This window comes from Montipora capricornis, chromosome 10, assembly GCF_036669925.1.
Source record: "Montipora capricornis isolate CH-2021 chromosome 10, ASM3666992v2, whole genome shotgun sequence".
NCBI classification, from domain to species: Eukaryota; Metazoa; Cnidaria; class Anthozoa; order Scleractinia; family Acroporidae; genus Montipora; species Montipora capricornis.
Genome location: NC_090892.1, coordinates 57145252 through 57156177, shown reverse-complemented (window position 1 = coordinate 57156177; position 10926 = coordinate 57145252). Strand labels below are relative to the sequence as shown.

The 10926-nt window shown below is 37.9% G+C and overlaps 1 protein-coding gene across 1 annotated transcript in view; it reads left to right on the top strand.

The window, feature by feature from the left end:
- LOC138021849 (transmembrane prolyl 4-hydroxylase-like) overlaps nucleotides 1–10380 on the top strand; it is a 10922-nt gene extending 542 nt beyond the window's left edge. The window contains exons 2-11 of the mRNA XM_068868869.1: nucleotides 830–911; nucleotides 1339–1446; nucleotides 1896–1981; nucleotides 4262–4323; nucleotides 5142–5176; nucleotides 6461–6626; nucleotides 6748–6805; nucleotides 7459–7577; nucleotides 8709–8799; nucleotides 9960–10380. Coding sequence (XP_068724970.1) covers nucleotides 830–911; nucleotides 1339–1446; nucleotides 1896–1981; nucleotides 4262–4323; nucleotides 5142–5176; nucleotides 6461–6626; nucleotides 6748–6805; nucleotides 7459–7577; nucleotides 8709–8799; nucleotides 9960–10196 — 1044 coding nt within the window. The 3' untranslated portion in view covers nucleotides 10197–10380. The remainder of the gene's footprint in view (nucleotides 1–829; nucleotides 912–1338; nucleotides 1447–1895; nucleotides 1982–4261; nucleotides 4324–5141; nucleotides 5177–6460; nucleotides 6627–6747; nucleotides 6806–7458; nucleotides 7578–8708; nucleotides 8800–9959) is intronic.
- Nucleotides 10381–10926: the final 546 nt, after the last annotated feature.

Genomic DNA, 10926 nt, shown 5'->3' with positions numbered 1-10926 from the left:
TCAGACATTGAATAGTGGGGTAGACCTCAGAAAATTTCATGCCTATTGCTATATCTTTCGGAACAATGGATGGGACCTACAAATTATAATATTTTTTCCCTTACCCATAGAGAAAGTTTGACCCTTTTATTATTATCACAGGAGAGACAACACTTTCTCCCAAGTTTTCTTATGACCCTAAGTGTTGGTAATCAGCCAGAGAATCCAACCTACATGTATGACCTCCAGATCTGTACTGACGCCATTCCAACTTGGCCATTCAGGCACTGAATGGATCTCTACCACTTTGAAATCTCATACTATTTTGACAATACACATGTACACAACAGTTACCAATTGAAAATGAGAAATCACTGGAAGGTGCCCCAAGCTCCATATAAGGATTTGTTTGGGTGTCCTGATAAAAAGCTTAAGAAGATAATGATATAAAAAAATTCTCTCTTGAGCCATTTCTCAATTTCGTGGTTGTCAGCAGTATAATAAGATCCCAAGGCTGGAGACTCAATTCTCAGGTACCACCAATTTGAATCAAATATTCCTGGATAAGATGTTCCCACAGTCACAATTCCACATCACAATCGATTGACAAAGATTGAACTTTGATCTCAACCCACCATCAACGCAATAGTAGTCCTGGGAGCGACCTCAAGCAGTAATATTGCAGGAGAACAGCTTTCTAAAGATACGCTTCCACACCAAAGTGGTCACGGCTTCGACCGTTGATAACAAACTGAGCCTTACCGGGGTGGCAGACTGTAATTTTGTCAATAATAATCATAGTGATCTGATGATACCAACAATGATTAATTTTTATAAACTTGACTATTAGGTTGGTCATGTTCAGAATATTACCTTGCATGAGGGTAAAATACTTCAATTGATTACTAGAAGCTTAAAACCTCTTGTCTTTGGTGAGTGAATGACTGGATTCTGCATGTTTTGTGGCTTTTATTGTGGTAAAAGGATCCTTTGCAAGGGCGTAGCAAGAGGGGTCCTTGGGTGCCCGTGACACCCCCCATCCCTTTGGAAGCCTTTTTTCACCAAACAATCTACAATATCCAGGTGGCAAAAACACCACAATCTGGTGATTACCTTCTGTTTGACCCCCCCCCCCCCCATTTGAAATATCCTGGCTATACCCCAGGCTCTCTGTCTTTTGATTTGTTCTATAAAAAATAATTCTCTCCAGTGTTATCATTTCCCATTTATCTTTGAGTCCATACCATAATTAATGGAGCAGTGCTTTTAAAATGCTTAAGCAGTTTAACTTTGCTAATCTTGTAAGTTGAAACTTGTAAGTTGAAATAAGTATAATTATACTTTAAATTTTTGTTTTAGAAATACCTGATGTTTTGAATACAGAGGAATGTGAGCATATTATAAAACTTGCTAATGATGCAGGTTTAGTTAAAAGTGAAACACTGCCCGATGTTGAAGATGAAGAACGTGAGTTGTCCAGCTGTTCGTTAGGCTTGGTATTATTATTTATCATGCTTCGATTCTCCTTGGTTTAGAAATACTGAAGTGACTGCTCCCTTCAGGAACTCTTCAAGGCCAAATGAAAGATAGAAATGAACGTGCAGTATTAAACAAAATTAATTTTACGTTTTCTTTTTGCAAGTTCAGGTGATATTATTAAAGTTGAATCAGGGATTCACCCAGAAAAAACTGTAACTTGTTGTTAGAGTGAGACTTGGAAGTAAGTGGCACCGAAACACCCACCCATAGCCATCTCAACTTTGCAAGCAAGATACCAGAAAACTTCTAGCCATAATCCCAGAATCCACATGATGCACTCTTTTTTAAGAAAAATATCAAATGAATTTTTAAGGCAAAGATCATCATGTGAGCATGAAAATGGTGTAATTATTAGTGACTTTCTTGCATTATTGCAGCTTTCACTTATGAGGAAAAGAAAGAAGCATGCAATGAATTACATTCCAGTGACAGAAATGAGGATGGAAAGGTCTCAGCTATGGAGGTGAATTTAACAGGCAGGAACAAAAGTCGGACCAGATCAACTTGGATTGCTTACCTGGGATTGGTGTCAAAAAAAAAGATAAGGCCTCAAGAAATCACCCTAGGGCTTCCTAAACTTTAAGCTAATTAACCTTCAGTTGGTGAAAATTATCGGCACAAATGTCGCATAGTTTTGGATTGGAAAACCGTTTTACGCTCAATCCGAGGGTGTGTTCCTTTTAGCAAATCCAGATTCGGATTCACACAATCCGATTTTTGTTTGACCGTTCCATTTATCCGAATCTGAAATGCGTTTTGAATCCAAGGAATCCACCCCAATAGTGGATTTTTTGGATTCAATTTCAATCCGGATTCGGATTTCTCCATTCCTTTATCCTTTTCATCGCGCTCACGTGCAGTGCTCCTTGTTTTCAAAATCCGCGGAAGACTAGAGACAAGGCAGGGGGACTAGGGACGAGGCGGGAATCGGCAGGAAAAATCGTATTTTGGATTTCGTGTTTCATTTTGTACACTGAATCTCTAAAATCTCGATTTTGTAATCCGAATCCGGATTTGCTAAAGGGAACGCACCCCGAGTTGAGCGATCCGTGTTGATCTGGTCCAACTTTTGTACCTGCCCAGATTTAACCCTTTCTGAGTCTTGAGAGTGAGACTTATAGTCTACTCTGCATGTCTATCACCAGACTAATTACACTCATCAATGGGGGCTTAACTTCAGGAACGAATGCAATAGGCCATTTCCGAGTTCATGTCTGCCTCCTCTTCAAAGCGAGTCTAAGTGCGAAGTTTTTCTTATGAAAATTAGTTTTCATTCACATGTAAAGTAGAACTAATTACCATCACAAAAACTTTGCACTTAGACTTGCTTTGAAGAGGAGGCGGATATGAACTCGGAAATGGCCTATTGCATGCAGGGTCAACAACATCTACAATTTAGGTCCATTCTTGAAAACGCTTTCAGTCCTTGTGTGCGGAAAAAAAGTCCTGGAAAACGAATACTGAAGAGCCCCTAGGAAAAAAAGAACATGATACCAAACAGCAAATGACTAAACAAATCATTCACGATATCATGAATTACAAAAGGGTCTTTCTTTTCCACACACCCAGGCTGATATGTGGATAATATGTAGAAAATGAAGACCCTGCGGTAATTTGCCAGATTGAAATGACTCATCTGCAACTGCAACCAAAGGGAATGTTGTGTTTGGCTATTCTCTGTTTGTCATTTTATTTTTTTTTGTGGGGTCTTGGTTTTTGGTCTTTTCTGCGTATCAGCCTGGGAAGGAAAGGAACTTTTAATTATTTAAGTGTCTAGTAGATTTAGCGCTGGAGCACTAATTGGGGACACTGTAAAGTGAAATTGACAATTAACACAACAAGTCAAATGTTGGTTTTTGAGGAGAGGGGATTCCGGAGTACCCGGAGAAAACCTCTCGGTGCAGAGTAGAGAACCAACAAACTCAACCCACATATGACGCCGAGTCGAGGAATCAAACCTGGGCCACATTTGTGGGAGGTGAGTGCTCTCACCACTGCACCATCCCTGTGGATGGTGTGTGGAAAACCATGACTCCACTGTAATTTACCAGAGATATCTTATTGATGGCTTTACATGCATTTTGTCATTAGCTCTTTGTTATCATTGTGTTATTAAACAAAATTAATTTTACGTTTTCTTTTTGCAAGTTCAGGTGATATTATTAAAGTTGAATCAGGGATTCACCCAGAAAAAACTGTAACTTGTTGTTAGAGTGAGACTTGGAAGTAAGTGGCACCGAAACACCCACCCATAGCCATCTCAACTTTGCAAGCAAGATACCAGAAAACTTCTAGCCATAATCCCAGAATCCACATGATGCACTCTTTTTTAAGAAAAATATCAAGTCGAGGAATCAAACCTGGGCCACATTTGTGGGAGGTGAGTGCTCTCACCACTGCACCATCCCTGTGGATGGTGTGTGGAAAACCATGACTCCACTGTAATTTACCAGAGATATCTTATTGATGGCTTTACATGCATTTTGTCATTAGCTCTTTGTTATCATTGTGTTATTTTTCCTCAGGGGTCTTCGCTTTCTGGGTCTTTGGTCTCTGATCTTTGTTTTCTGCACACCTCTTTCAGTCCTGAGAGTGATACTTATAGTCACGTTGCTCTGTTTAACGACAGAAAATTTTACTCATCAATGAGGGCAGCTTGAGGGATGAATGGGTTAAAAGTTATATCCTGCACAATGTTAGACTTGAAAAAATTAAGTTAACAGAAAGCAATCTTCCTTTTCAGTTGATTACATTTATAAATGAAACACATGACATTATACTTGATATTGCTGAAGTTAATACATTGTGAGTATCTTCTTTTAAGCCTTTGAATGTATAACTTAGTGTTTGACGTATAATTATTATCCTTTTAACCAAGCACGAGGCCTGCATACTCTGCAAGGCTGCTGCCTAAGAAAATTTTACCGGAGCCCTTCGGGCTTCCAACATTAAAAGTTAGTAGCCTAATGAAGTCATTTTTTCAAGAGCCCATAATTAATTGATTAAAAGTGAGGATGAATCACCTTGTGATAAGTTGGACGCCCATTAAGGCTACTCGTTTTGAAATTTAGTTGCCCGCACTCGAAAGTAAGGCACCCCCAGGCGACCGGGTGACCGTTAGGGAGCAGCCTATAAATGCTCTGGAAGAATATCTGTCGGAGTTCTTGAGTGAGTGCAAACTTAAGTCCAGCTACAAAAAAATTAATCTTTAACATTAAAGACCAATTGCCAACATTCTTCTGGTATGGTCCCAATGTAGGTTTTATTATTCTGACTAAGAAAAGCTTTTGAAAGATTCTGTAAACTTGTTTTTGTTCACCATTTTAATTTCCGGTTCAAAGGCACACAAATGCAGGATAATCAGGACAGTCAAGACATATACCTTTTAAATATAAGAGCGGCAATGTCACAATTATTACCGGTACTTGGTTGATTTAAATCATCAGCCTTCTGACTATCTGAATTGTGTGATCTTACCACCCTGCATAAAAATTGTATCTGGTTATAAATAATAATAATTATATTTAACCTAGGGGAGGTCTAATCCCAAAATCCCTTGGAAAAACCAAAAAACGACTATAAATGTAGATGTAATTTTAAAATGTTTTCTTTGATTTTATAAGGTTAAAGACAAGTAATTTTGATAAAGATGGTGATGGTAAGTTATGAGAACGGGTATTTAATTTTATATTATTAATTAATTGAATTATTTTTGTGACTGAGTGTTTAGATTGTTTTGGAGATAAAGAGTAATCTATTGACCGGATGCAAAAATGACAGCTCATATAATTATGTCATTCTTTTACCTTAAATTTTGGGCTATTTAGCTGACACCAACCTGACATTAAGCAGGGAGTTCTCTTCAGTTTTGTACGTGGTAATGAGGCTAGTTAAGTCCAAATAACATAACTTATTATTATGTCCAAATATGGTCATAGCGCGCTCAATATTAATCGTATTCAATGTATATCCTGTGATACACGTTATTTTGTGTGTCACGGAGAAAAACGTTGAATAATAAAACAATTATCCTGCTCAATCTTGCAGAATATCGCCTGATAATAGCCCACTCGACCTGGTTGGCTAAGTATCAGGCGATATTCCGTGCGATTTCGCAGGATACCCTAATTGTCAACCTACATGGAATAAAATCAGAAAGAGTGTTGAGCTGGTTTGCATATTAAGTGTTATTTAACTCTGTGACTTTTTTTTTTAAACCCCATGCCACCTAAGAGCTACACAACTCGTTTAAATGTCAATGTGAATTCATTCAAATCAAGCATTGGGTTTTCTAGGGAAGGGGAAAATCGGACTGCCAAGAGAAAACCTTTCAGAGCAGAGTAGAGAACATGTGACACCGAGTCTGGGAATCAAACCCATGGCCACATTGGTGGGAGGCGAGTGCTCTCACTACTGCGCCACGTACCCCTGCTCCTCTGATTCTGCAGCAATAGAGCCGTTTTCAATTGAGTGTCGAAAGTAATTGGCGAATTGCTTTGGTTTTGCATTACTTCACTCGGTGATTGGTTCAAAGTTCTCGTGCCACTTTTTCAACCAATCAGAAGTGAAACCAAAACCAATTGTGGCTCACGCGTGCACATTTTTCGCTTTGTGCTGACTACTATTATTACTTCCGATTGAGTTTTGATTGGTTTACTGAATTGTCTTTGTCCTTTTTAGCTGGCCAGAGTAATTGGTTTTGGTTTTATGACACTCAATTGAAACTCGCTCTATGCTTTTCCCCAATCAGGAATGGTTTTCTTTTCACATTGATTTCTAAGAGGTTGGCTTCAAGGTTAGTAAGATATTTAGCGGTATTATTTTATTATCTCCGAGGTAATCATTTGTTTACCAGGGTTAATGTCTATTCTTTCCTTTAAGGTAATCACATGCTTGGTTGTGACATGTTACAGTGTATTGTATGCTATGTACTATTTTTAAGGTGCCATCAGTCTGAATGAATGCATGGATGGTGATCATTTACTAGTTGACCAGTACATGAAGAAAGTAGAGAATAATCATTCAAAGGACAGAACAAGAGTGAGCCAGCAAACATGGCTACAACTCAGAGGAAGCGAAGATCCAGTGCTCAGACATTTGCAAGAAAGGCAAGAGTAAAACATCTGTTTTTAGACTTTTTTTTGTTCCTGACCGTATTTGGGTTTTGTATTGTTATGCCTGACTCTGCCAGGAGTTCAAACATAATTAAGTTAATTTTGAATTTTTTAGAGTTGCTGAGTTAACAGAGCTACCAAGAGAGATTCTTGAGCACAGTGAAGATTTGCAGGTAAAACACAACTGTGACATCAAACTTTACCCCTCTTTCTTTACTACTTCTGAGAAACTGTTTCAAATGCCGCAGTCATACTCTACAGGAAAGTGGTGGGCCAAGTGGTCATGCAGAGTCGTGGATGTTGTTTACAGATTCTTTAATTGGGTGCAATCATATCTGGCAAGGACCATTGACTCTATTTTTCTTTGTAAATTTAGGTCCTACCATGAAAGGAAGTGTGTGTTTGGGTGTGTTAGTGGGGGGGAGGGAGATTATATTCCTATAGGAAGATGAATTTGTACTACTCATGAATTAAGTTCTTCTGTCATTTTTTTGCTTAAATGTAACTTGCCAAATGTTGACTGATTTTATCCCAATGCATGCACTTCTTAAAAGATAACCACATCGAAAAAAGGATCTTGGTCCTCTTGTTCCCATTCATCAACTTTTGAACATAATTTGCATTTCTTTTATGTTGTTTACATTTTTACTTCTGATATCATTATTGTGTAGGCCGCATCCGACCAACCTCGTTCCAAGGGTGTCCATTGTCCTTGAGACAGAGAGACCCTGGGAATGAGGTTGACATTTGACATGCCATTAAATTGCCTGAAATTGTGTGGCATAGCCTCTTTTAAAAGAAGGTGACTTTGCCTGTTATTTTTCAGGTTGTTCAGTATGGAGTCAAGGGTCATTACCATGCACACTATGACTCGTCAGTAGATGATAATACAACCATGACGTGCTGTAGAAAGGCAAAAAATTTGACAAAATGTAGTCTGTGCAGGTAAGAAAGTATACTGTTAGTGAACATGATCTCATCAATGTGTTTAGCAAGGCATATCTCCAACAAATTACTGAGGCATTGGCCCATAGCACATGACCACCAGTGCATCCATGTAAGGGGAGGAGGGGGGGGGGGGGGTTATATGGGAAGACTCCCATGTAAAAAGGGGAGGGATGCTTGTTGGGAATTTTAAATTAAACCCTAAAGAAGACCAATCTGGGCGTAACTCAGGCTTTTTTGACCCCTAAAAGAGACCATATTAAAACACAGGGAAATTAAAAAATACAGTGACTTTTAATGATGGCAAAGACCTGTATCATCTAATACTTTCACCTAAATGAAGAAATGTAAAAGTGTAAAAAAACACTTTTATATTTCCTTGTGCTCAACCCTAAAGGAGACCTTCACGGCTACATATGATTGTGTTCCCCCCCCCCACCTTCCCGGCTACATATGATTGTGTTCCACCCCCCTCGGGAAGCACTGTCAAGCCAAGGTTTTTTCCATTGCACCCCACTCGTCAATGGGGAACCCCTGGGAGTCAATGGGTTAATCACTCACTTTCCATTAACCCTTTGACCTCCAAACCAGCCTAATTAAACCGGCCAGACTGGGAAACCCCTGGGAGTCAATGTGTTAAGGCCAACTATTGGTCCAGTGTCAGCCAATCTGTGAATGGAACTGGACTCATTACAACTGACGCACTCTGCTTGTTAATTTGTGTTTACTTAAATGTTGAAACTGCAATTAACTACACTAGTCCACATTAAAAGTCTATGGGACACTAGAGCCTCTTTTACCCTTCATAACATCACTGATTTACTGCACCTTCTGAGTTCTAAAACGACATTCCACTACCTCTATTCAGTGTTCACTTTCAGTCTGTTGCACCCTAAATTGAAACTGACAAATCCATCCAACAACCTATGATTATATTACCGCAACAATATTACTTTAAATTTTATTAGGGTTGTTGAGATATTATTATAATAATTAATTCTTATTCTAGTGCAGTGCATGCCAATTCCCCATTCACCACAAGAGTTGTGGTACACATACTCTTTTACTGTTGTACAGTCCCATTGTATGGCAATGTGGAACAAAGGCATTTTTTTAAACATTGATTTCAAGATTCCTGACCATACTGTATTATCTCAATGATGTACCTCAAGGTGGAGAAACTGCATTCCCAGTTGCTGATGAATCCAATTTCAATAAGACAGTAAGGATAGGGAGGAGGGGGCAGTCAGGGACACTAAACAACGAAATACTGAAACAGCGAAACAACAAAAAGGCAAAATGAAGCACCAAAACACCATGTATGACCCCACCATACATTTCAATACTAACTGACAAAGGTTGGATATGAGATTAAACATCATTTTAGGCCTAATTAGGCATAGAAAATTATTGCTCCTAATCTCAGTCTTAATCTGAATCCTAATATTAACCTCAATGAATTAGGAGCAAAACCCAAAAGCCAAACCCAATTAGGCCTACAACCGTTATGATATTTAATCTCAAATCCAACCTTTGTCGGTTAGTATTTAAATAATGTATTGTGGGGTCATACATGCTGTTTTAATGTGTCGTTTCGGTGTTTCACGGTTTGGTAATGCTCGGCAGTCGGGGAATCCAAAAGCCTTTTAATTGTTAAAACTAGGTAGATGGAGGGTGCTTGATACTTTAGTGACACATACATAATTTTAAAAGAGCAATAATATTATTATTAATTATAATTTCTTCATTTTTTTTTCTCTTCACTAGGTATTTGCTATCTTACTGGCATAGCAAACACAGAGAAATAGACTGAGATTATAACCAAAATAACATTCTACCTTGCCTTTTTGAACAGTGTAATATGTGACTGAATATGAATGTCATCTTATTTTGTGGAAATATGTTCTATTGTTGCCTTCTTCACCTTGTCATTTTAGGACTCCAAGATTTTTTTTTTTGTACGTTTAATGTTTTTTGTAAATTATTAGTGTATGGTTGTAAATCCATTATGTAAATACTTTTTTTCCTTCTCTAAATTTTTCAAAAATGTGAGGAATGTATGTTGCAAGTTATGTCAGATTGTAAATTTGTTATAAATGTTTTTGTAAGTTATAGTAATTAATTTTTGTAAATGATGTAAGTATGGTAATGTACAGAAAGTAATAAAGCTATAAAATAAAAATAAACAGTATAACAAAGCATTTATTTTTAAAGTGCTCAGCTATGATAAATTATAACAATCTTGTTGCTTTTATATTTAAAATTTCAATTGGTTTTCTGAACACCTAAGTAGTAAAACTAAGTACTAAACAGATGTGAAAAACTTGAATTATTTCCTTGTGAGCAACAGCCCTAAATAACAATATTATTTTTCGTTTACAGATGTTTGATGAATCAGACTTTTCCAATTTAAGCTCTCACTGTCATGATGCAAACTTGGTGATTCGACCCAGGAGAGGCAAAGCAATCATGTGGTACAACCATATGATCAGTAACGAGACTGGCTTGTTGGGAAAGCAGGACGAATATTCTTTACATGGAGGATGTGATGTTTTGGAGGGTCAGAAATGGATTGCAAACAACTGGATTTATGCACCATTTGACTGGGCAAACTTATAAAGTACTATTAAAACAAAAATTGCAATTTGGTAAAAATCTGCACCCCCTGCACTCTCCCTCTAGATCTGTCCCTGTTTCAGAAGTTAGAAATACTGTAAATATTGTCATAATATTTATAATAGTTGCTTTTTAAGATGATTATGACAAAGGCTAAAAGTTATTAAAAACTTTTAAGGAACCAAAACGTTTTCGTCCATACAGTCATCATCAGTGGTACATGGTGGAAATTTACATAGAACTTGGTTTTGTTCGATTAAATTATTCCCAAGGGAAACAGTTTCGCAAGAGAAGAAAGTACTTGTTTGTGTAGGATTGGTTTCTCGCAAGCAATTAGGAGGCCCTCCATTATTTTCCTCCAAAAAGTGGTTTTCTCAGTGCACACAATGTTCCATGTGTATGCGTGGGTTGGATGTTTTGCGAGGTGACGGGCTGGCTCGGAGTTATGAGACATGTTCTTGTGTTCTGCCTTTCACATTGTGAAGTTTCTTTTTGTATCCCCAATGTAGGTTTCGCCTCATGTGCACTTGGCATGATAAATGACATTTGATTTGTGCTGGAAACCTACATGCTAGTTGCTTGCGAGAAACCAACCTCAAACAAACAAGTCCATTCTTTTATTGCGAAAAGGTTCCCCTTATGAATTGAACAAAACCAAGTTGTATGTAAATTTCCACCATGTACCACTGATGATGACCGTACGGTCGAAAAAGTTTTGGTTCCTGAAAATTTT